At 40.5% G+C, this 27,460-nt stretch overlaps 1 protein-coding gene across 12 annotated transcripts in view; it reads left to right on the forward strand.

The window, feature by feature from the left end:
• The first annotated feature begins 2,187 nt into the window (after positions 1–2,187).
• afdna (afadin, adherens junction formation factor a) overlaps positions 2,188–27,460 on the forward strand; it is a 140,293-nt gene continuing 115,020 nt past the window's right edge. For 6 of the 12 annotated variants that reach the window (XM_074684588.1, XM_074684595.1, XM_074684597.1 and 3 more), the window contains exon 1: positions 2,189–2,501. In XM_074684588.1, the coding sequence (XP_074540689.1) occupies positions 2,400–2,501 (102 nt within the window). In that variant the 5' untranslated portion in view covers positions 2,189–2,399. Of the gene's footprint in view, positions 2,502–27,460 lie in introns of all 12 variants that reach the window. The other 6 variants (XM_074684593.1, XM_074684590.1, XM_074684589.1 and 3 more) reach the window with 2 other exon arrangements.

Raw genomic sequence — 27,460 nt, forward strand, 5'->3', positions numbered from 1 at the left:
ACGGAGAAAAACATTTCCCTAGAAAGTCATTATAAATTACGACAGCGGAGCAAAGGGCAGATAGTTTGTCTTGTTGTTTTGTTTTTCTTCATTGTCGTGGTCATGCTGATGTATGTATCCTGAATTATACCTGCAAACCTTGCAAAAACTTTTTAAAAGGTGATCTTTGGGCGCTGGTTGGTCTATAGGGGTTTGCGTGAGCACCCAATGTACAGAAACTAAAGTCCTTGCAATGACCGTTTGCTGCATGTCATCCCCCATCCTGTGCTTTCCTACATTGCAGCTTACTGGTTTTGCATCATGTCTGGCTGGGAGATGAGATGTTTTCCATACTGTAAAATTATTAAAAAGATTACAGAATTGTGGAAAATTAATGTTATAAAGATGGATAATTAGATAGAGCTACATCAATATGACTTCAATAAACCCATGAAAATACAATTCTGAGGTATGTGTGTGTGTGTTAGTGAGTGCATGTTTATGTGTGAATTTCACATTAGTGACATTAGCAGCATTGTGTGGCATTCAGCACCTGCTCTCTGGGACTAAATTAGGGGACGTCACGACCAAGGTTATAATAGTTAACTAAAATGAAACTAAAAATGAAAACTAAAATGTAAAATACATTGCAGTTGACTCAAACTAATAAAAACTAGAAAAGAAAACAAAAACGATAAGTAAACTAAAATTGTATCTTGTGGTCACAAAAATAACTGAAACTAACTAAAATGATAGACAAAATTCCCTTAGTTATAGTTTTTGACAATATCAATAGCCTTTAGGATTTAAATTAATCCAACACATTTTCCCAACCAATTTTAGACAGTTTTGGGTAGATGTCAGTGCAGCACAGCACCATCATAGCGGTGCTGTGCTGTAGGGATGTGCTTGTTTACTGCACTGACTGGCTGTGCGCTGTGCTGCAACGAAACGTAGTGGAGCAATGAATCAGAGCATCTGTAATAGTTTAATTGTTACAGAGTCCAAGTTTTTATTTATTGAAGCTCATATTATATTGTTTTTTATAATATATGTTAATATTATTTTTATGTAATTTATGTCAACATTATTTTATATAATTTATGCTTATAATTTTAATACTAAGTCTATATTATTTTCTTGTGTTTAAGGCAGCAGCCAACATTTCAGTATCAGCATTGACTGAGCACTGAGCAGTGAGCACTATGTTGGACTTGAAAATAAACAGTATGACAAAATACTTACTCTGACCTTTTTGAATCCTGCACCTGGTTAATAAGGTATGAAAAAACTAAAACTAAACTTAAATTAAACTAAAACTAAGCCTTGTTGCAAAAATCAAAACTAAATAAAAAGCTAAATAAAAACTAGAATGCCAGCTCTAAAACTAACTAAAACTAAACTATAATGACAAATCCAAAACTATTATAACCTTGGTCACGACAACAGGAAAAAGAAATATTGCCTTTCTCCCACTGATTAACAAAAAAGGTCTTTAATAAAGAGTTCAACACAAGATAAAATGTTTTAAGTGTGATATTTGTGCTAGAGAAGTGTCACAAACCCAGATCAATGAGCCATTATTCAGTAAGAAATGTTTTTTGTTTTTTTTTTAAACTTTTTTAAAATTCATTTTCTTCCTGTCTTACATATATTTTGTAAGTTTCAGTGTTTGTTTTTCTTCATGTTATTGATAAATTAAACTCAGAATTCTTTCGACTCCCATATCAATACAACTTTATCTTATTTTACTATGTGGAAATGTCTTTATGTCTGTATGCAAACATCTTAAGGTTTGTTTTAGGCCTATGTAGGAGTAATATTGTGCCTTAATATGTAATGGTACATTTGCTTGATGTGATAATTTGTTAAGCTAATGAATAAATGAGATTACATTTAAACAAACAAGAAAACATAACAAGGAGGGTGTTTCATTGCCGGATTTACGTACCATGAAACGACAGATGTTCCTCTCAGCCGTGTGGTCATGTGTAGATTTGATTGATATTAAAGGAGACAATAAATCAGCCTAATTAAAATGGGGGCTTAACCACCAAACGTTGACGTAATCCCTCTTACTACTCTGAGCAGTCATCGTTAACCCTTTGCAGCTGAGTGTTTTCAGGAAAGCAGCGTCATGATCAGCGCGAGGTGGCACTCAAAGAGTTAACCGTTCCTGCGCGTGCACAGACATACATACATACAGAGTGAATCGAGAGCGCGCGCAAACGCACCGGGAGCGCGAGGCAGAAACAGATCAGACAGCAGGTCGGTCGGTGAGCAGAGAGACGGACGCTAAAACAGCAGACCAGACGCTTTGGGTTTTTGAGGCGGCGTTTTCTCCTCCTGTGGACTAACGTTACGGGAAGTTTTACTCTACAACTCCGACGGACTGAGAGGGTCAGACAAGGCAGTCCACCATGACGGGGAGCAGGGAGGAGGAGAGGAGGAAACTGGCCGACATCATCAACCACTGGAACGCCAACCGGCTCGACCTGTTCGAGATCAGCCGGCCCACAGAGGTAGGAGACCCCCCCGGAGTAGCAGGAGAGGCCGCGGTCGTGTAGGCCCACTGCTTTGTGGATGGGAGACTGTAAAACTATCACTACTTGGCTTGAACATGCTGAAAGCTTTAATGTTGTGGGCAGCGTGGTTTACTCGGTTGTAAGTCTCTACGTGTATGGGTATAATATAACCAAACTCCATCTGAAAAACCGGCGATTTTACTATAACCTCAGTGACACACCAGTGTTACTTGACATGAGGCCTTCAACACATAATAAATCTTCAGATATATCACAAAAAACATAAAAGATAATTATTGATATTATATATTTTGTGTACAAGTCCTGTCTTTTGAATTATCACTCCAACTTACGTTAGCTAACAACTTGCTACCCTCCATAACAATTTCTTTGAAAGTACGTACATGAAATCATTTTAAAAGTTATCATTATGTAGGACCTGTAAAATAAATATGCCGAATGTTTAATGGATACAAAAGGTAACTGTGTATCTTCATAAATATTCAGTAAAACGTAGACATGAACGGTTGGAGAGGCAACTTCAAATTGACAAAATCTGAATGAAGTTTGGCTTGTTGTCATCTCCGGTGCAAGAGGGAGCAGAGCACGTATCGGGCTAGCAAGCTAGTTAGCAAAGCACATTACCTGTAGAGCTGGCATGAATACTGCTATTGTGTTAAACTGAGGAAACAGACAGGCCTAGCTCACAATAGCCCAGTGCAACTGACATCACTGCTCTGTGAAAGCACAATCTAAGTTATAATATAACCGGCTATGCTAGCTGTGGGTGCATTGGTTGTGAAGCGGGCTTGCAGCACTGCCTGCAATGGCTGACAAACCCAGTCACACGGTGAGGTTGTTTGATACGCAGAGCAAATAGATAAAAGCTTAAAGTATTAGCATCACGCTGAGTGTAAATGCTCACAACAGGTAGGGCGCTCAAAGCGATGATGCCACCAGCCTACAAACCACCCTGTCAGTGCTTTACACACAGCAAGACCGCCCTGCATTGTCCTCACATCAGTTAGCTTCATGCGTGCTGCCTGCAATAATTTGACCCTGCAACATATTGAGGAGCAAGGCTACAATTAAATGTCCCGTCTGGGGCTTGTGGTTGTTTACTATCAACATGCCAAGATGAAAAACTCCTCCTTGCAGGATTCAGCTAGCTAGACACAAAAGAACAGCAAGGTCTGGGTGATTTTTTTAGCCCCTAAGGAGGTAGTCAATATCCATCTAACCTCAACCTCTCAACCGGTGTATCTCATGGCTAAGTAGTTTTGATTTATAGCTATGACTGTGGTTGCATCAGCTGCTGTTTCTTTTAGGCGGGCATCTTCCAACCCCCACCTCTCCTTGGATAAGGGTGTAGGGGGGCCACAAGGTCCCCTCTCCTCTTCTTGAGCCGATTAATTTATCAGGATTGAAGCTGGCCAGCCGTTGGCCAGCGTTGTGTACTGCACTCACAACCCTCTCCATCCTGTGAGGAATGATTGCCCCCCATCCAGAGGGCTGTAATTCTCTCAGCGTACAAGTGGCATTGCTTTAGCTTTGCTGCTCAAGACTGCTCAGTCCAGTAGAACATGATTAAATGTAAGCAGATGCATGTCCTTCCTTACCACGCCACACCCTCCCCATATGTCAGCTGGTAGAGCCCCCGAGCTGCACAAGTGTCCTTCACACTGTCTAGACTGCTCCTGAGTATAGCTGTGCATGAATCATGCTGCGTGCTTTTACATGATAGAGTTGTGCTTTACTTAGGATTTGATTAAAACACAAACAATAATCATAATTATTCACAATTTCAACACAAATGACCAGAGATGGAGGGGGGAGAGGGTAGTGAGATCATTCGTGTGATTAGATTAGCCATGGATGGCTGATTAGTCTGGAGCAAAGGTTCTAAAACTTTTTAATCTTGCAACCCAAACTGAATGAACCCTGCTGTGGGACTTATGGCGAGGCTTATTATAACATAACAGGTACTAGAGTCACGTGGGGACTTGCCTCAGGCAAAGATGTGGGGCTTATTTTTACAGAATTCAATAAAGGTTGGGCTTGAAAGACAGTGCACAATAGATGGGATGGGATTCAGATCCAGTCTCGCCAACAGTTTATTTGATTTGGATGGAAAGGTGGTGGGAATGTTTAAACCGCTTCCCCTTTTTGTATTTGACCAGTCGGGGTTATCCCCCATAACAGGGAAATGTGTATGTTTCTAAAGTTAAGATGGACCTTTCCTGTTCCAGAAAGTTTTCAATCCCAACTTGTCTAAAAGCAGCCAGGCCATTGGATGATAGCTTCTCTTGCTCATTTTAACCTCCTCGGTTTTAGTGTGCCGTTGACTTGAAGTCAGGTAAAGAGAGAGTGCAAAGCCAAACAAAGGATGTTTTTTCCTTTTTTTAAAAATTATTTTTCCAGGTTTTATGTATTTTAATCAAAAGATAGGACAGTGGATAGAGAAGAAAAGAGGGCAGGAATGAAGCACCATGCTGGATTCAAACCTGTTGACTATTTTTTTGTGGATGACTACTTTTGGAGTCAAACAACACATGTTGGATGCAACACCCACGAGGATGGGCTGAAAAGTTTGTAGCCTGACTAGGAAGGAGTTTTGCCATTGTGATGAAACTTGTCATGCATTAAATTAAACATTTTCTGACACTTATTGCATGGTTTACACACAGTTGATGTTTTCTTGGGTTGTTGCTGTTGCAGGACATCCAGACTTTGGGTCATCTTCAAGGCTCTCCCCACCCCTCTTGAATTCAGCTGCAAATTATTATTATCCATATTCTCAAAATGTCTCTGGTTCTACTTTTCAAAGTCCTCAACACTAAATCAGGGCCAGTTAATCTGAAAACAAACCATGCCGTAAGTGTCAGGAATGTTGAATTTAATGCAAGTTTCATCACTACAGTATAACTCCTTCCTAGTCAGGCTACGAAATTTTCAGCTTTCCCTCGTACAAGTTTTTAAGATTTTTTTGCGGTGGCTGCTTTTTGTCTTTATTCATCCGCTTAATAAATCTATAGTTCAGCAGTGCTTAAATGCTGCTCTAACAGCTTAATTCAGTCAAAACAGTGTGAAAAGATGTCACATGCACCATCAGTTTCTTTACCATAACATGCTAATGCTGCTCAATGCTGCTAAGTGTCATCTAGTAGTAGTTTCCCACTTGTCTGGTGTCAGTCTTATTCCTGCATTATAATTTGCACCCTATTATCACAGCCTAAGCTACTGTCATTGACATCCTGGGAGTAAGTGCTTGCACAATCTATTAGCACCAAACAACTCTACATGTCATGTGCACTTCTTTGAGATTTCAAGGCTGCAGCATCCACAGAAATCCTCTCCACCTCAGAAAGTGTGTCATGATTGTGAGGGTTTGAATGTTGACAGCTGATACCCAGTTTTTTTTCCTTGCTGCACAAAAAAGTTGTCATGCTTAAATATAACTTCGACACAGTGGATCTTAGAGTGACGAGTGAGGAACTGAGGAGTGAAACGTTTCTGGAGGAAATCTTAAAGTTTATTTAAAGCTGTACTACGCATGAAGCAGGTGTAAAAAATCATAAATAAACACGTCATATATAAAAATATCCTTATATAAAAATATCCACAATATATACAGACAAAGAAGCAGATCCCCTTTACTCTCTGTGCACTCAGACAGGAAGTGTTGTAATGAGCAGGTACTTCTATGTAAGCCGTTAATTATATGGAGAATTGTAGCTAAAGAGGCAGGTCTGATGTGTGTTGTGTTCCCTGCGAGTTGCAGTTTGATGCTGCAGTAAAATGACAAGGTCACCGCCTCTGTATGTGTGATTTCCCTCACATGATGAATGCTGAATCATAAAAACCTGGCTGCATCTCTTCATCGTGCAAAGATTTGAGTTCAGCAGAAAGTTGAACTTGTACCTGTGATGCTCATGCTGCAGGCCACGTCCGTTTTTAAAGCTCCTTCACATACGGATTTCTTCTCCTGTTTTCTGACTGAGTCAAGAGAGGCTTATGGTTTAAAACTGGAGCCTTTTCGTCCTCACAGTCCTGGATTGATCCTGCCCAGAACCAGACCTACTTCTCCACTAAATCAACTCCAATAAACGCCAACCCCTTGAGATCTGCGAAGGCTGCCAACTTTGCTTATACATTCCTGCTGTGTCTTCGTTGCGTGTCAGCCTGTAGATTACGGACTTAGAGGGTGCTGGAGTGTTTGGGTGTCTGCAGGAGCTTAAAAAGCCAGAAAAGTATTAGATCTAAATTTGAGGCATTAAAAGGAATGCAAGTCTTGAAATAGACTTTAAAGCAGAGCTGGAATTAAAGACAGTTTTATGCCACATAACACACTTTTTCACAGCAGTTACACTAGGAAGCAGGAAGACGAAGGGTTAACACAGAATTTATCAAGTGTGCTGACCTCACACATCCTGTCTTTCAATACTTACTTTTCCTGATTGTCTTCCTCACTGGTGTTACGTAGTTAAAGATTTGCATCTTCTTGGTCGCTGCACTTCCTTTTTGATTCATTGGTTTAGTTTTCCTGGTTGTTGACGTTGTTTTGACTTCCTGTTTGTGAATAATATATGTCTCTGAAACCTTCTGACGACACAGCAGTAACCGTGGAGCCAGCTCTGCTTGTTACTACAGCCTGACGTAACAAAATGACACAAGTCATGTGTGTGAGTGAAGTGTAACAACTCAAGCAACCTGTGCAGATGACTGTGCTGTAAAAAGGCGTGGGGGAAGATCATGCATACCTTTGGCCTCAGTTTAATGCTCTAACCGAAATGAATGAAATCTCAGGATTGCTGCTTATGAAAGGTGGACATCAAAGTTTTAAAACATCTTTATGTATCTTATTTTATTCCTTCAATACATTAAAATGCTATTGCAAGAATGTAAGGGATGATAATTTGAGGATTTACTTTGACATTTCCAGTCTCACATCCTGACTTTGCAGTTTAGTCAAAGTTTGACAAGATATTTCAAACCTTTGCCGGAGATTCCAGCCACATCCTCATTTCCTCCACTCTTAAATGGATCAAATTGATTTCCAGAGCTAATTTTATAATTACTATACATGCATGCTCTTGTGTAAACATGCACAAACACATCAGTGTGTGAAAACTCCAGAGACCAAGAGCCACAAAACTTACCATGGTACTACAAAGAGCCACATCACACATGTGGTCTTATTAACACACATCCTCTCACACAGAAATTAAATGACATGAAAATCAGTACATTTCCAGTTTTCAGAGCAGGATTTATTGTGTTAGTGTGTTTAAATTAGAACTCCGAGCCGTGTCAAGGACAAGTTTTTGTTTTTACTGCAGAAAAATTCTATCTATCTATCTATCTATCTATCTATCTATCTATCTATCTATCTATCTATCTATCTATCTATCTATCTATCTATCTATCTATCTATCTATCTACCTACCTATCTATCTACCTACCTATCTACCTACCTACTTTCCTACCTACCCACCTACCTACCTACCTTCCTACCTGCCTACCCCCATTCTATCTATCTATCTATCTATCTATCTATCTATCTATCTATCTATCTATCTATCTATCTATCTATCTAAATAGCTATGAGCACATATAGAGAAGAGAAACTGAAACTTAAGTATCAATCTTATCACCCAATTATTGATCAATTCTTCCAACGTTGGCATTAATATATACCAATATTTTAGATCGATCGGCACACCACTACTCATAACACCATATATAATATATATATATATATATATATATATATATATAAATTTCAGGAATGGATTGAAGAGCTGCTCACCAAAAGGCAAAGAGCCACCTGCGGCCTGTGAGCCCAGGTTGGCCACCCCTGCTCTAGACATTGTAATCTCTTAAGTAATACTTTGCTGTCTCTGCACAGCACAAGAGGAAGTAATACAGAATGCAGATGTTCAACAGCAACAAGATCACTAAATGACTCGATCAATGCAAGCTAATGTGTTGCTTCTTCTGGAAAATAGTAGCATGTCAGGATTGTAAGGTGGGAAGTGTATCTCTGTCATTGTTTTGAAAAACCTACATTTCTGCTTCATTGAAACACAATCGAGTAGTTTAGAAACTCAAACTGGGTCACACATCTTGAAAAGTCTCACTTTGAGGAGCCCCCAAACACTGAAGTACGTTATTTGAGAGGTTTAAATATAGCAGAAGTTGTACGCCTGCACTTGAAAACTTCTTTGTGTGGATGTAGCCTGAAGGGTTTGTTGCTTTTGCTCCTTGTGGGGATACAAAAACAGGATGATTGCAGGCAAAGAAAGCAATTATTTGCCTTCATACAGCAACATGTCACGCAGGTTCAGCGTGTGCACTTCAGTTGCTTCTTGCTCACCTTTTGCAACAAAATGATCTTTGAGTCAAGTTCTGACCTTGAGTAGTTAGGGAGGCAGTTTTAACTCATTGGAGTGAGTTGGTAAAGTTATATCACCAGCGTGAAGCATGTTCCCACCTTTTTTCTGAGGTGAATACAGCTTGTAGACAGACTCACCGTGACATCAGCGACCCCTCCCTGGTTTTTCCTATGGCAGAGGAAGCAGGAAGCCCTGAGGAAGCGTGTGTTGTGTGGAGATAGTGGGTTTCCTGTGGTTGTAGGTGGAATGACTGGGTTGTTTTCAGAGTAATGGGTGATCAGATTTTCTTTTATTTAACCAGCTACTTCCAGATCCCAGTGCCCCAGACATATAAATCTCTGTACGTGTGAAAACAAAACTATAGTTAGCAGATAGGGACTGCTTTGTTTGGGTGCGTCTATCTACTTTTTTTACCAAGATATTGATGGCATTATTGAGTGTCTTAAGCTCTACCTGGATTGTGCTTAAAATCATTCCATCTCCATTTATCAAAAGTACAGAAAGGAACATACCACTGAGGAGGACTTGAAAATGTAAAGATATACAACTAAATATCTGCTAATCTGGATTATTTGGATTAAATGGAAAGAAAAATAAACCCCACACAGATCACATATCTGTTTAAGTTTCTTTTTTAAATGGTATTGTATCTGTGAGGAACATGCATGTGGGATGAGCAGCAGATGAAGGATGTGCCCAAACAGATTTTTCAACTTCCGATTCGATCCCATTTTTTCATGACAGGTTTTAGGGGTAGTAGAAAAAAAACGAAAACCGATATATCAGGATTTTTTGACAATATCAAAATCTGGATTCTTTGTCAAAAAAATCTTTTTTTCCAAATTCTTTATTTCAGTCTTTGCTTATAAACCGGATTGGAAAAAGTTACCACTTTTTTTCATCCGAATTTAGAGAAAAGTGTATCATCCCAGCCTTAATGGGTTTTGCCGATTCCGATACGATACCTTTGATAAATCCCCTACTCTGTTGGGTGATTTCGTTGTAAATGATAAGTCATATTTGTTGTATTAAAGTGAGCCCTCGAGGAAAACTTACTTTACAAATGTTGCAATGTTGTATTGTCTGCACTTGTGGGTACCAAAACAATCCCCAGATGAGTTAACAACATCAGAACAAAGGATTTGGCCAATTTGACAGATTTTTCATGGGGGCAGCCAAAATACTGCACAGTTTCTTTGAACACACTGAATATCCCTCATATCCTGCTGGCTATCATTTATAGCTGTTGTTTATTTTTTAGAGCTAAACTTTACATCTTGAGTACTTTTTGTCGTCTTAATGATACCAAACAAAAACTCACCATAAAAAAACCAAGGACTCCAACTCTGAATTCCTGTTTTTGCTAAGAGCTGCAGAATCTTTAGCTTCTCTTTAGTGTCTCTTTGTAAAGACTACGACTTAGACTGTTCCATCAATCAGCTCAACAGCTAATTGACTTTTTGTCACAGGGGGATGGTTTGAAGTGAGGATGCAAGGATGCTGTGCGAGGAGTGAGACATTGTGATGGTAGATGATGGTAGACAGGGTGGTCTGATGTTGAAATGAAGTGGCAAAGAAAACTCTAAATATAGCACACACTTAAGTCAAAGCTCCTGTTTTCAAACGTAGGACTCTTTAAAGTGGGTAAAGTTCATGTTCTATCCGAACAAGTTGAGCCTCTTATGGGACCTGCAGATGGCTTCTGTTCTGCTGGCTGTTATCTGCTGTATGTAGTGCACTTACTGATAATAAGTAGCCCATACAAGCACACTTAAAAACCCAGCGTTTGCCTTTGTAGTGCATGTTAATCATATTTCGTCAGAATGACAATCTTGTGTTTGTATTATCAGCTCTGTTGCATGTTAAAGAGCAGACTGTGGAGATAAAAGCAGTGAAATTAAGCAGGATAAAATGAAATCAGTGGGAAAAAGGTTGTTGACTGTTTTAACTCAAAGGTCAGGATCAGCCTGGTGTGTGGACCTCTTTGCAGCGTTAGTAGCAGCATGTTTGGCAGCAGCACAGTGAAGGCCTGGTTAACAAATCTGCTGGCCTCAGCTACAACCTCAATAACACGAGGTCCCACACACACACACATATACACACACACACACACACACACACACACACACACACACACACACACACACACACACCACACACACACACACACACACACACACACACACACACACACACACACACACATAGAACTGGCTCTGTGCATTTATCTCTGTTTGCATTGTCCCTGTGTGTGCTCATCAGCCCCACCATGCCCTCCCTCCCTCCTGCTGTCTCACTCTGATCATGTCATGCAGCTGCTAGCTGGCTGCGTTGCTATGGTAACGCACCGGTTGTGGTAGTGATGAACAGAGACTACAGCAGCTTGGCTAGAGAGGCCTCGCTCTCTCTGTCTATCACAGACACACACATTCACATGTACCCTACAAGCTTGTGAAAGAAGTGTGTGTTTTCAGTCTGCAGAGATAAGAGCATCATCATCATTTTGATTTCTGATGGTACAGCCCTGGGCTTGAAGTCACAGCACCAAGAGTTGCAGATGCTTCTGTTATGGAATGGCGTGTTTGGCTGCAGTGATAGCTGCATGCACGACTGCAAATAATCGTCCAGTTAACTAATAACACCATGAATGAGACTCAGGTGTACATCTTAATTAAAGTGATATCCCGGGATGGAACAAGTTGGGTCCTATCACAAGGTTTAGGGCAGAAATTACCCCTACAGCAGTGTTTTTGTGCAGCAGAAGCCCAGAGCGCATGCACCAAACACCCCCTCCCTGCTCCTCTGCCGGTTTCCTCTGCTCTCAGACGGGGCCATATTTTACTTGACCAAAAACACAAATAAACGGACTCCCACCGGATGGTGAAACTGCAGCAGCTTTTAAATTGTTTTGTCTGTAAACCACCAAAGAAAATTGGCTTGAGGCTACTTCTTTTAGCAGCTGCAACATTTGGTTTGAACATGAAGCTTAAAAACTAATTGGTCTTTCCCAGGAGTAGACCTCTAACTTCTATGAAAGTAACTATTGTTCAAGAAGTGTTTGTGCAGACTCCAACACGATAGGCTTGATTCAAGTTGCACGTTTTTTTTTAAGGTAGATAAGCTCGACATAGTTTCAAAACGCACTTAGTTGCCAGCGTGAACTTTTTGATGAGCAGGTACACAGAGCAGCACAAGTGCAGAAATGCCCAAACCCTGAAGGCCATTTGTGTAGGCGTTGATTCAACACACGGAAAAATCAAGATGAGTGTTTTTGAGTTCATGTGAGTTGATTGAGGAGCTTTGTGCAGCATTGAAAATACTTGTTCCAGTCCCCAGCGATAAATCAACAAAGATCTAAAAGGTGGTCATTGTTGGGAATGGTGTGATTTTCGGTAATAGCCAAAACCTGCCTGAACTTTTGCTTTTAAGTGTACTCAGTTGCAAAGAAATCAACATATACTAGCTAGCGAACACCTCGTTTTAAATTCATCCCATGGATGATGTCATTAATGTTCTGCAATCCAGACATTTCATGGTCTCCTTTTGTAGGTTTTCTTGCTTTGAAATTACCCCAGTCACTTTAAAAAAGGAGTCAGTCCTCTTTCCTTTCTGATTTAGTTTCACTCAAGGAGAGAAAACTATTCCTGCATCCTGGAGAGAGACATCTCAAAGCAGATGTATCTTTGACTTTTTCTCGCTAGCAAGTGTCTCAAACCGCCGTCTGAGTGCAAATGAGGTCCATTATGAACGTATAAAACTGCAGCTTTGAGGAGACCACAAACACTTTGAATAATCTGATACAGCTGCTGTGTTTTAGCGTCCTCATAATCCCTGGTAGATTTGGTCTCGGTGGAATAGAATTTGAAAAATGTAGCTGGAAAAGGGGCATGAATAGCTCACTGTGTGAAACTTGGCTAAGGCTCAGTAAGATGTAAATAGAAAGTAGCTTTATCAGCTCTCTGGATGGGTATAAACACACAGTGGTAGGTGCAGAGCTTCACCAGTTCAGTCAGTTTTACCTCTCTTCGCGTCTGTTCTCTTCTACTTGTTTGTTAATTTGACCTCAGATGCACTGAGACGCTCTGGTCCTAGTTTGTCGCACCTGCTAGCTGCAGCTCCAGCCTCCCTCTAACTCTCTGCAGACATGAGACAATTTGAGCTCAGCTTGTGTCCACCTGTGTCCTCCTTGCTGCTGTTATCTTCTGCCAAGTGTCTGCCTAACAGCCCGACCAGTTGAAGCTGGAAATATGTCACATTTCATGGCCAAACAGTTTGTGCGTGTGTGTGTGTATGTGTGTGTAATTGCTACACGGTGGTTCATTACGAAACAGGGCAGGGGATCAAGACTTATTGGCCTGTCCAGCAGAGTTATAGCCCACCTCTGCAACACATATGAGACAAATACACACAGAGACTGATGCTGCTCTATGACGTAGATAGAATTCACTTCTCTATAACAAGCTGGTGTGCCTTTTTGTGCTGTTACAACAAGCTAAAACAAAAATATTGAGCAGCCTATCTGCTCTGTATTTCTACTGTTCAGTGTAACCTTTCACACTTAAGTACCCATCTGTTTCCAGCCTCATCGCTCACTGTAGTCGCTTCAATTAATGCAGCAGGCCTCGCTCTATTGGCTCCTGCCTGTTAAAAAGAAGGATGGGGGTCACAGTGGACAGCCAGGATATTTATCACCTCTGTTTATTTTCAGCATGTTCACCCTGTCCTGTTGAAGAGTGATTCAGTGTGTGGCTTACAGGTGAAACGGGTTATTTCATGATGTGTTTGTAGAAACTAGGGGCCTGATTCATTAAGGGGTTATTCAGCTTTTCATGTCCTGTACAACTGAGACTAGTAGGAAGTGTCTAATGAACAAGGGGCATGCAAAGGGCACTGTTGCACAAATAGTCCCAGTTTGCATTGGTATTTGGAGGGGGCCACCATACTTTTTTTTGGGTAAAATGAATGTTCACATATGATTTCTCATTTGGATCAGATGAAATGCTGATTCGCTGAAATACATGTGGAGGGAGTGGAAAGTTTGTGTTTATTTTATTCTTTTTACATCATCTTTGCTGACATGTTGATAAGCATTATTTATCTTCTGCATTGTTCATTTAACACAAGTTTTAAGTCATTTTATAGTATGACTCACACGACAGAAGATACTGTTAACATTTAAACAAGTCTTTTTTGCGTTTCTTAAATGAAAAAGGAACACTTCAAAAATTACTGACCTCCTGTTGTCAGTAAGAGTAACAAACCATACAAAACAAAGTGATTAAGGGGTATGGCTCTGCCAGCCACAATCATTCTACTGGATGGAGCTTTGTTGCTCAAAGTTGTTGTTTTTTGCCAGAAAAAACAGCATTTTGACTTTTGCTGGTTTTAAGGGAGAACAAGTACAAGTTACTATAATTCCTCCAGGTTTGTGTACATGAAACTTTTTTCTTTTTTTTTTGCAGTCTTTGCAATTTGAAACTTGCATTCTATTACATTGCGATGTCGGTTTAAAATCGATTTATTGTTCAGCCCTATTTTTTGCTGTTTGATGCAGTGACCATTCTTCTTCTACTGTTTTGTGATGCAATTAGCAATTAGCAATTAGCTTGAGGATTGTGATATAGCCACCGTCTGGCAGGAATACCATGTTAAAGCCATGCACCAGAAAAAATGATGAAAAAAATTAATTTTTTGATGAGATAATATTTGTAATAGACTTTTGATTTTTATTAAAGTTTTAAATATTCAAAGCTTCAAAAGAGAAGACCTATCCCTTGGATTAGATCAGTCAGTTTATGGATAGTCATGACGTAACCTTGGTGTTGTCTTTGCGGATTGTGAAAATTGTATTATTTTATTTGTGGAACATCATATGTGGGCTTATGAGAGCTTGATATATCATCAGAGCTGTACTCTGTAAATTTGGGACTGAGCAGGTAGCCAGGAAATGATACGTAGTGGTGATAATGGTGGATACCATCCATTCTTTGTGAATGACTCCTCATTGTCATTACAGAAGTCATCATCAAGTCGTTCTCATACAAAATGTAAAAATTATATATGATGCTCGTAGCCTTGTCTAGATCATTATTAGGCCAGTAGATTCCTATGAACTGGTACTTTTAACTCTTAGCATGTGCAGATTGAAGAGAAATACGTAATTATGCACTTTATGCATTTAAAATACAGTAATTAGTCTTTGACTGGAGTTAGCAAGCTCGTCATAACTAACCTGTTTTGGATAAACAGAGATCAGAGAAACAATAACAATCTCAAAAACTAATTCATGAGACCTTAGGGAACCCTTTGGTGTCATATACTGAAATAAATTGGGCTTAAACTTTGTTACCCTAAAATCTGATGTGAAGATCTCCCAGTATTAACAGTTTACCGTAAAACAGTTTTTATTTACACATTTGTTTAGGTTGCAAATGTATCAGGTAATTGATTCCTACTTAGATTTAGAGGTCCTCTAAGCCTTAAATTAAACGGGGCCAGTTTTGCAGAAGCCTTGCGATGCTTTGGAGGCAGTTAATTTTCCAGGATGGGCCGCCGAGATCTGATCAATAAATGTAAAGCAGTCCTTAAAAAAGCCTCCCTAAGCAGTCTGCTATAACACATCAGCAGCTCTCTGTGAGTGGGTGTGTGAGGTTTAAGGATCCAAATGGGTAATATGTCATAGGTTTCAGGGTCCCCACTGAGTCCGGGAATTCCTGGAATGCAAATGGAGTCAAGAGAGGAGGATTCCAGACGGAGAAGGTCAGGTAATGACAGGGGTGCTGTGGAAATTGGGGAATTTGAAGTGGAATAAGTTTTTCGAGCATGCTCCTCAAGAAGTTTCAGCTTTCAGTAAAAACTTGACCGGGGTCCAGGTCTTTCGAAGAGGAAGGACAATTAGGAGAAGTCATGGAGGAGTCATGGAATTCACATTAGAGCCACAGCAGGAGTTTCACATGAGTTGGGAAGCACCTGTGGTTCATAATCTCACTCTCCCTCTGCTCTCTGCACACATTCCTTCTCCGTGATTTGGCCTCTCTCTTATCTCTCTTTTCTCTCTTTCCTCTTGTTCTAAAACAAGCAGTGTATTGTGTGTGCTCAGCAGAGCAGCCCGCCCTGAAAGCTGCATGAGTGTGTGCGTGCGTGAGTGTGTGCGTGTGTGTGAGTGTGTTTGTCCCAGCCAGCCTGTCAGACCGTGTTAATCCCTCAGAGGCCCCGGCTCACCTCCTAACCCGCCTCACCCCTTTTTTTCTCCCTCCTGGCCTCCATTGGTCAGTGCCCCCTCTTCAAGCAGCTGATTGGCTCCTCCACCTGTCAATCACAACCTGCTTGCTTCACTGCGAGCCAATCACATAGGAGGTAACCCGCGGGTGACCTCACAGGATCAGACAGCAATCAGGGACCAATGACTATGAGTGTTTAGCACCGCTCGCTACCAGCTCCCATGGTGCTTTGCTGCAGATCAATGTCTAAGTCGTGGCCCACAAGGAGGGAAAACAAGGAGGGACGGTCTGTGTAGTGACTGGGAGGAGAAGCTATTGTCTGCCACATGTTGGCAGTTTGTGTGTGGTCAGAGGGAGGTGACACCAAAATACTGTTTTTGGGTGGTAAATAAAAAAGACTTTAAGAGTTCAGCCATTCAAAAGAAGTTAATTGTACAATTCTTGGTTTTACTGCTGAGTTTGACTATAAAATTTATTAAAAGAAAAAGTTTCTGCTTTTTAAAATACTGGTTGGAGATTGTCAGGGCGTTGTAACGGTCACACAAGGAGAATCCATTAAGGATGACATGAGAACTGCTAGTTAAAGTACATTTATATATTAATTTACCCACAGTTTGACTAAAATGAAAGAGCCAGAGCTTCTTTTCTAGTCTCAGAACATCCTGGATGGAAAAAAAGGGAACATTCTTGATGATTTTCTGATATTGCATGGACAAAAGTTTGGTTAATTCTTTTATTCTGATCTGTAGCAGAGTAAGAAGGTGGCTTGGAAGAGTACATAGCCTCACTTTTCAGACAAAACATTGGTTGGTGTCTTTAATTTGAAATAACTTGCTGAAATTCAAACTATTTTTGCAGGCACAATGCTTCCCCAAACAGTTAGGACACAAAGTCTGGTCAGCTCCGGCGTGAACCTTCAGACGCAGTATGGGATGTAGTATTTGGCTGCCAAAGCTTCCTTAGGGTGTGATGTTTTTGATTGGTTAAACTTTATTACCAGCATAAAAAGCCCTCACATAAACACAAGCCACATTGCACAACCCTTAACACAGGAACCACAACATTTCTGTGTGTTGAAATGTTTGCTGGTTTGGTGTTCTTGGCCTGTGAGAAGTATTAGCATAACAAGCCAATGGCAGCAGATGTGCAAGGGGACTTCACTGGACCTTTCAGGGTTTCTTAACTGGAAAGGAATTTGATGAAGAAAAATGTTTTTGGCTCATGAAATTAAACGATTTCAGCTGCAGCAGCTCTGATAAAGCAACAGTACCACTGCAGCACCAAAGGGCAGGTAGACAGCAGATACTGTATCATGCAGGAGCAGATGAAGAGTAAAGGCTTTGAGATGTTAGCTACCAAAACTAATTGTAAGATGGATAGCAAAACTTCTCTAAATGTCTTTATTAAGTAGTGACTTTAATGTCTCCATATGTAAATAACTTGTTGAATTCCCAAGTGTCTTTTTTTCTTTAGACTTAAATACCCAACCCTATAACAAGCGTCAATGGCAGAATAAGCTGTTTGGCATTGGTAGAGATTTGGCAAATTTGTCATGGACACTACAAACATACTCAGCTCCACACAGTTTATCCCATAAATGCATGATAGCATAGAATAGCACAGAATAGGAAATACTTTATCAATCCTTTAGGGGAACTTCAGGAGTCACAGGAACAAACAACAAAAGTAAGGAAGTGTATTGAAAGTGCCAAAAGATCCATAAGAATATAGACGATGGCAGCTTGTCCATCATTGTCCAGTTCAGCCAGCCTCCACCTCCACAGGGTCCAGGACTGAGCTTCTTCAGCAGTCTGTTCAGTCTCTGTCTCCTGGATCCTGTCTGCTCACAGCAGGTGAAGCTCTTCCAATGTGGCGTTGGTGTCCAGTGTTAGCTCCATTAGCCATGTCTGTGAATAGCATGATGCTACTTACGTTCCCAATAACGATAGATGGAAGGACAGGTCGATGTCATCACTTCTTAGCTCACACCTCAGTACCAGCACACTATCCTCACCTCCTTCTTACCTTGTGGGAAACAGCTGGCCCTTCACCAGTTAGCACTGGCATGCTACAGGCTGCTAACAGCCGATTTCACATGTAAACAATGCAGCCATGGTTACATGTAGGATCTCCAGACAAACATAGGACCACAGAAGTAAAAATATCACTGAAGACAAAACCAGCTTGGTGTCCACGGCCAACAAATGAGCCATACAAAGTAATGACCCACTCCAAATACAAAGATGACAAGAAGAGATGAAAAAATTACAAGAAACAGACAAGGGATGGAGAGCTGATGATGGTCCTTACAAATGAGATTCCTTTCAAAAAGGGGAACAAATAGGCTTTCTAATCATATCAGATTTATTGCTGAGAAGCATTGTTACAACAAAGAAATAATCACCCAAACACAAATTGCCTTAATTGTTGTGCTTAGTTTAGCTGACCAGCTCAGATGTAGAAATAAGTCAGTCCATAAGCATCAATATGTCACCTTTTCTTAAGGGTACTCCAGCACTTTGATCACTTAATTTTAGAAATTATGTATGACACACTACTTGCATGCATGAAAAACTATTTTGCAACCTTCCAGCTCTTTTATGATGAAAAGAATTGCTTTGGAAAGGAGCGGCAGATAAAAGAGATTGACCTTTATTGAATGAAAAAGTAGGCTCCTGCACAGTTAATACTTCAACTGTTTTCAAGGACCTTGAAAGGACATAAAAGTGCTCATTTTTTTACTAACTATGAAGTTGAGCTTCATTTATGTGCTTTTGTTAGGTATAATCTTTTTTTCAGCACTCAGGTTATTACCTTGGCCAGGGGGGGTATGTTTTTGGGAGTTGGTTTGTGAACAACATAACCCAAGAAGTTACGAACGGATCTTGATGAAATTTTCAGGAATTGTTCAAAATGGGATAAGAAAGAAGTGATTACATTTTGGAGGTGATCTGGATCACCGTCTGGATTCAGGATTTTTTTCAAAGGATTCTTTATCGTAGTGAGATGGGGTCGTTTTCACCATATGTGTATATAACTCCATGATAAATGGTCGGATTGCTTTGCGAAACAATACAAGACAAGGTCACCATAATTTCTGACAGATGTAAAAGTACGATCCAGATCCTGGATATAATCTGGATACTAAGATCCAGAATATGAAATATGTACTGGGTCATCATAATTTTCAACACTGTCAGGTAACAAATTATCGTACAAACCTGCAGCTAACACCAAATTGTAGCAGACAGTCATTAAAGTAGGACTAAAGTGTTGCGTGGCAATCACAGTATGCTTGGTGGAGGTCTTGGCTCTCTGAATGCTTTTCTAGTGTTCTGGTTGATATCCTCAGAATCTAAACTTTGTCGGCAGCTAAAATCTAAGATTTCTGAGACACAGTACCAGCAGTGTGAAGATTCCACCAACTCAACTGAAAGAGCCTCTTGTTTTTGTCCTGACTCCACTCCTCTCATCTGCTGCTTGTTAGACAGCCCCCTCATGACCTCCAATGAAGCTGCACCCCGTCCTCACCCTGTCTCACAGCTTTGCCCCACCCGCCTGACGGGGCCTGGTGGAGAACCTGAACAGATAAAACAAAACAATAATACTGTGTGGGTGACCTCAGTGTGCTGGGGACTTCCCTACACACACTGCTCCACCCGCTCATTTGTTGATCTTAGCTGTCCACCCTGTTTCATAAGAACTGCTTCAACACACTTTCACACATTTTACACTTACAGACACACAGTGTTACAGTGGGACAACACTGAAGTCTGACTAGGGCTGACATCACTGACGTAAGCATAGAGTGTGTGTGCGTATATGTGTGTGTAACTGTGTGTACCTAGAGTTCAGGGTTTAGGTGTAATCTCTCAGGGGAAAGCAAAGAGAAAGAATAATGTCACTTTCTGCCAAGTTTGTGCTCTGCATTATGTGCGCTTTGAGTCTAACAGGCCTGGATGTTGTTCTGTGTGGTTTCGTAGATGGGTGAGGCTGCAGTCCAAGCACTGTTCCTGGTCAGTTGTTTGTCAAAGGAGGCAGCGCTTGATGCAAATGCACCGCACTGTTACACTGTTTATGTGGCAGTTTTCACCACATAATACCGTCAGTGATACCAGGCAATTTCACCAACCAGTGGAAAGTATTTGAGCATTTTTCTGCGACGTCCTCCTGCAGTAAATCATGCACATGTGGAAATTCAGCTCAGGCCATGAGTTTTCCTGCTTTAGACCAGTGTTTTTCAGTGAAGGCCACATGATGTCATCTGCTAATTTGGATACTTGTGGCATCAGTTGCATTAATTTCAGGATATCTGCAACTTTCATCAAAATATTCCAAGCCGAGATGGCGAGAAGTCTGCCCCCAAACATTTTAAGGCCAGGGCAGCTTTTATGGTACCAACTAGAGGTTATTAGGAGAGATGGAGTGTTTCAGGTGTCATACAAGAATGAAAAAGCATGTAAACAACCCAACTGAGTACAGAAAGCTTTGGGATGTTCTTGCACTTGCTGTTTTGTGGATCAGGTTTGCTTAAAAGTTTGTGTCTAGAACATCAGACTGATAGGTTAGCTACTAAAACTGGTAGAGCTTTTACTGTCCTGGGCTTGCACATTCAGCCATTAGTGATGACATGGATGTTGTGCTCATGCATTACTGTTCAAGACAAAATATGCGAAGGATTATTCATAGACTGATCCTTTAGAAAAGTATAAGCAAATTAAGATTGAGGAACCACAACAATTTGAGTTTTTATGGCTGTTTAAGCGGTGTACAGTTCAAATTTGTTGGATAATGGTTTTTTCAGGAAGTTTCCCAGATATTTCATATTCTGGCCAAATGGGCTGTTCCACAATATTATGTTGTGACAAATGGTCTTGTTTGCGTAATGGTTAGCCTGGGGGTAATAATAGCTAGCAGGTGGTGTGGCGGCTTCTTTCAAGGGGCTTGGTTTGCATACGGGCCCTGGTCGGTGTCTTTGAAAGATGGGGTTATGTACCATGGAAAGGCTTCAAAAGTGCATAATTTTTACATTTAGCAAGTTGCAATAACATTTAAAGTAAAGTATTCCAAACCTACACGTACAGTATTCTGCAGCTAGTCTGCAAACTATTCTGCTGGCTTGATTTAGGGTCCATGTTTGCAACAGCTAACAAGAACAGAACTCGTTTGCACAAGTTAACAGGCCAGCGCTTGAAATGTTGAGTCAGTTAATGGACTTCTGTCTTTATCCCTCACCACTTTTCAACTGTTTTTCTTATTGCCAAATTTGAGCTGCTTTTAACCAACAAAATATAACCCTTGCAGAAATATACAATGATCAACTCGAGAAAACAGGGAACATGGGATCCCAGAGCCTGAAATCGAAAAAATGGGAAACTTCTTTGGCCCAAGCTTGCAGAGCTAGCACCAGCGGTTATTGTGTTGATTTAGCCAGACAAAGCTAGAAGACAGCTTGATCCCCATTTATGAGAAGTTGTGCTTAATTGCATCCAGGTAGTAAAGCATGAAATCATTATAGCAGTATCTTTAAAGCCTTAACTTGTTTCTGGTGACTGTGCTATTCTTGGCCATTCTTCCTGTAGTCCAGAACAGTCTCTAATTATCACAATATGAATAAGTAATTTAACTGATCAGTCATTCTTGTACTCCAACCAGTTGTTTTCATGCTGTTTTTAGGTTTTGACTACATTTGAATCCCTGTAACACTGCCATCCAAATGCTGTTTACCCCAGTGATCATTCTTTTTAACAGAACCACTTGGTTCTCTGTTATTCTTGTAAACACCCAGGTTTTATCGTCTGTTGCTATATTTGACGAGGAGTAAAAAGAGATATAAAAAGATGATGATCCGATGGGTCAGTCAGGAGAAGATATTTGAAATGTTTTCCAGCCTTAGTGAGGATTTCAGGTATTCCTGTCCAGAAATGTGCTAAGAATGCTCTTATTTGGAAGCTCAGATGAAATCCAAACAAGGCCAGGATTTCCATGAACTTATCTCCCCAGTTTGTGCTGCTGCAGCATATTTTGCTCCCTGCTTTACATGTTTGTTCACCTGATACCTGATACCTGGGCATGGCCTGCATACCAGCACCATGGCAACCTGACACCCATCTGTAAAAGTGTTGTCATAGCAGCAGTCAGAGGCTTGTTGGTGTTGGTGTTGGGTTCCTTTAGTGGATGCTTGTAACAGCAGGGTCAGCTGTGGTCCTCAGAGGGATTGTGTCTCAGTTTTTAGACTTCAGGTTCATTTCAAATAGTCAGACACCTGAGCACTAGGCAACATTAGGGCCGAACAATTAACCAAATTGAAACCTACATTGCAATGTAATAGAACGCAATTTTCAAATCCCAAATTTGAAAAAAGGTTCATGTTAAAAGAGCTGAAGAGAATATTGTTACTTGTACTTGTTCTTCCTTAAAACCACCAAAAGTCAATCAGTCTGTGTTTTTCTCCGCTAAATACAACTCCTGTGATTAATTTTGTAGTGGTGGTGGACACAGGAGTCTAACTGTCAGGCAGAAAAAGGACAGAACAGCAGAAGAAAGATAGAGAGGAGAGAGATACAGTCTGAGCTAAAGGCTAACTAACCTTTAGCTCATGCTGGTTCATTCTATAACAAAGGGACTAAACTGTCAGGGATGATGTTAATTCCAACCCACAGTCAGCAGTTATTCTGCAGTGGTCTGTTCAAACTTGGGAGTCTATCAATAAAATGAAGAGTGAGGTTACGTTAGCTCTGCTTGGTAGATGACTGGCAGGACATAGCTGAGCAGGATTTACTAACCATACACACTACAGACATGTCTCACAGCACCAGGCTGCAGATAGCACTACATATAGCTGGTGTTCTGCCGAGTTGTTCTGCCGAGTTGTCCTACCTCCGCGAATCGTCCTACCCGTAGGATGAAATTACAGACTTATCTGCCGAGCTGTCCTACCTCGTCAGAAAATGCTACCGTGCGATTCCCGTTTCTTTTGTCTTAGTTTCTGTTCTTTTCAAAGGCCTTTTCATATAAATCAACCTCTTAACAGCAGGAAGTCAGAATGTGCTTCAACATAGATCTATGTGTACGACGCTTCAGCGGAAGAAAAAACCCTGTGAAATCACACTTCCACATAGATAAATGCAGGTAGGATGATTTGACAGTTAAAAATAACCCGTCAAATCACGCTTCCACATAGATAAATGTTGATGTCTATGTGGAAGCATGGGATTAGGTTGTAGAAAACACAAAAATCTTACCGTTTTCACCGTTTTCCTTAATAAACAGCTGATCGGTAGGACGATTCTGTACTGTTGTCGTTCAGGCGATGCTGTTGCGCATGCGCAGTGACGCAAAGTAGGACGTCTCGATGGGTAGGACGACTCGACAGAACACCGGCAGCTAAGTCTGCTTGATGTCACATTGCAAACCATAGCACCATGTAACTGTACTGATAAATACCTTTCCTCGGCGTGTTGTATCCACTAAAAGTTGTCTTGAACAAAGAAAATTGGTTTCGATCCGATCTCCAATTAATTCCAAAACAAACACATGCCTCACCATAAGTAATTTACAACAGTGTACAGAGACTCCAGGCCAGAAGGTGGCAAGGGAGTGCAACTAAAACAGATCCTCCTCATAGCATCTTAAAAAGTGCAGGAAATAATTGTTTGTAATTTTATAATATCCTTTGTTGTGTTGCTCATACTAGAAAATGATTTATTATTTGTGTTTAGAAAATAAACGCCCTCTTACACACACAAAAAAAATCCTATGCTAAATCGCAATATTTGTCCAAAAAAATCCGAATTTGATTTTATCCAAAATAGTTCAGCTCTCGACAAGCTATACAAGAATTTGCCCCCATAATGTAAAGCAGTGAAGCTGCTACTAGCGCCAGTCGCTGCAGAGAGAAAAAAAGGAAGAAGACACACTCACACACGCTCTAATGACAGCAGAAACCCTCTGTGTGAACCACATAAGACTTATCATTTCGGATGACCTCTGAATCAGAGCTAATTTGCTGCAGAATTGTTACTTTGCAGATTAGCGACACAGCAGATTCACAGAGGATTAGACCCACAGGCGACCTCTGTGCTTATTAAAAATCTAAAGAGGACCCCAGATAATGCTGGTCCTGTGTGAATTCAGCTACAAAGGCTACATTACACAGCAGTTAATTACTGTGGAGGCCTTGGGTACACCACAGGTAATCAAAAATGAGACTTATTAAGACTTCTTGTGGACCTGCAGACATCCTGACTCAGTGGGCTCATCAGCTGGTTTCCTCTTTGACTGGTTGGTCAGCGTCATACTCCGTCATTATTTCACCCTCCCCTCATGTTTTGCACCAAAGTCACTCCAAGGCTGAGAGAGGGGGAGATGTGGGCGGACCTGCATAATTCAGCGCCTCATCCCAATTGTGTGTGTGTGTGTGTGTGTCTGTGTGTGTGTGTGTGTGCATGTGTGCACGCTGCATTCTTAAGAGTGCATCTCTATTCTCCACACGTTGGGACCTTCACAAACGCCCGCTAAGGTCATGCTTGAGTGTGTGCACGCATGTATGTGTGTAACTCCATAGCCGTGATCACAAGGTGCTGTGTTAAACCAGCCCCCACTGTAAACCACTGCAGACGGTTATTGATCCGTCTTGTACATACACACTGAGACACACACAAACACACCCAGGAGCATGTGTGACTTTTCCGGCCCTTTCCGAAGTCTCTATTCTCTCTGCTCACCCTCTCTATTCTCCTTCTTTTCACACAGATACCGAGAATGAGGGCGAAAATATCAGTAAATAGAGCAGAAGTGAGCACTTCCTCTCATTATGCTGCTAGTTTGCGACTGGCTTTGAACATTGCCACTGGAGTCAGACTAATATGACTTTGTGGAGTGGCCGATTCAAGCACATATGTTGGTCGTTTTTGAGTTATCCTTGAGAAATAGACCTAACCGATTTCCTTGACTTGATGAAAGCAGAATAATTTGCATTTTCACCTCAGTAGTCCAGTATTTTACGGACATATTTAACATTCTTTTCATGCTTTGTTGAAGTTTATCCCTCTTGGTGTGCTCTTGTGTTGTTTTCTTAGTCATGTTTTGTGTTTTGTTGAAACAGCTGTCTGCACTCTGGCTCTAGGCAAGCTTTTTTCTCACTGACAATAACGTTAATCTTATCACACTCATCGGTATGCTGCTTGAGGAAGGGATTTAAACAGATTTTATCAATGATGGGTCTGATCTTTAAGACTATTTTTGCATTTTTTTTGTTTGTTTCAGGGAAAAAAGCATTTTATTTATTAAGAGAAGATCAGGCCAAACCAGGCATTTTTCTTATTGATCAGTGATCTGCATTTTCAGCCAATCTTCTCATCCAATCAATCACATTAGCCAGTATTGAGCACAATAGGCCAACGTGTCAGTATAACAAAGTGCTCTGAGTCCGTAGCTCGTAAATGTTGATGAGAAAATCATAAAATAACTGATGGTACATTGTTGTATAACAGCAGCCACACTTAGCTTTATTACAGAGGACATGCACAACCAGACACATTACAGCAATAACATCTGCTTTACAGCAACCTACAGTAACTCTCAAGGGACATTTAGTTTTAAAAAGCCAAAACAAACACGGGGCAGTCTGTTACCTTAGCATTAGCATCTGGCTTGAATGTCAGCAGTAATGAAATATATCAAACTAGAATGTGAAACAGTCCATGTAAATACATTCTCTTCCACCTCTATTATCCTGTCCTGATGCTCCAACACTTATTTTCCCATCATGCCTCACTGGAGCTGTACAGCGCAGTCCATAACAAAGTGAGGTGTTTCAAACATGATGTGATTGTTTTTATAACAGACGTTTGTCCCTTGTTTCTGCTGAGCCTCGCAGCACACTGGATTGACTCCTTTACTTGCCAGTTTGGGATAATTCAGGTCAGTTGTAGCTGGTTTGTAGCAAAACAAAAATATTTTAATGAAGTGAGAGAAAAAACACCAGATAGTTGCGCAAGTTTCCAACATTTACGTTCATAGTCTTGTGTGTTCAGAGCAGCCTCGGAAATAAGGGTGCTTTAGACACACAATTCGATGATTTCAACATTAAAACTAGCTGGGCTAAGTCAAATGGAATTAATATATTTTAGCAATTACTTTTTTAATAATCATTATTGTTAGAACAAAAAAAAGTGTGCAGCTTTACTGTACTACCGCTTTAGCACAGTTTATCTCTGTAAAGCAGGGGTAGGCAACCTGGGGCACGAGTGCCATAGCTGGCATTAAGGCTGGGACGATATGCTATTCTCGCGATTTGATTCTGTTACGATTTTTGGGATGCTTGTTCTGTTTACATTGCGATTTTCTGATATTTGCAATTTTTGCGATTTTTAGTTTGCTTTTTTAACACCAGACCATGTGAAAAAGTTATATGATGATGATGATGATAATGTCTACAGACTATATCAGAAGCCATACTTTCCCATAATATGCACATCACATAAGTCAGAGAGAAGCGTTTCACCCTCTGCACGAGGAAAGTGGTAACATTTTTCCAACCCAGTTTATTAACAAAGAGTGAAATAAAGAATTTGAAAAATAAAAATTGATTTTCTGACAAAGAATCCTGATTTTGATATTGTCAAACGGAAAATCCTGATATATGGATTTTTGATTGTTTCTCCCACCCCTAGCTGGCATGTGAGGCTATTTATGTTGTAAGGCAGAGAATAATTACAATAAGGCAGAGGACAAAGTAAATAAGTAATACCCAAACTGTTACATTGTGTTTTATCTAATACTAAACAAGAAATTAAACACATTGTAAATGTTATTATATAAAAACAAAAAAAAAATCTTTTAAAAATAAGTTTAAATGATGACGTTCCAAGTTCCAGTTATTCTTTTCAACATAGTTGGACAAGGAAGTATGCATTTTTTGCCAGAGATGGTTGGAGATCAAGCCATAAGCATCGTTTGCTGTGAAAGTGTAGTATATAGACCATCAAGTGCGCAGCATCTTTTTGGGACCAAACATGAAAACTTCATGTGAAAGGTTTGGGAAACAGAGCAACACATTCAAAACTTTCTGTAGTGTTAAAAACTAGGCAACGGAAGGAAGTTATACCATTCTTAACTGCAAAGCTAAGCATGGAAAACCATTTAAGGTGACTTTACTTGATGTTTTTCTAAAAGAAGCAATAATCTTTGGGCATGTGTGTATTTTGAAGTGGCATGAGCCATGGAAAAGGTTGCCTAACCCTGCTGTAAAGTATCTGATTGGGACTTGACTTCAGCAGATATTAGATATTAAATAAACAGGTAGTGTGTATGGACATATGTGGTGATGGTTAGATAT

Source organism: Halichoeres trimaculatus, unplaced genomic scaffold (assembly GCF_033239565.1).
Source record: "Halichoeres trimaculatus isolate MK-OKI-2021-1 unplaced genomic scaffold, fHalTri1.1 fHalTri1_scaffold_13, whole genome shotgun sequence".
NCBI lineage: Eukaryota > Metazoa > Chordata > Actinopteri > Labriformes > Labridae > Halichoeres > Halichoeres trimaculatus.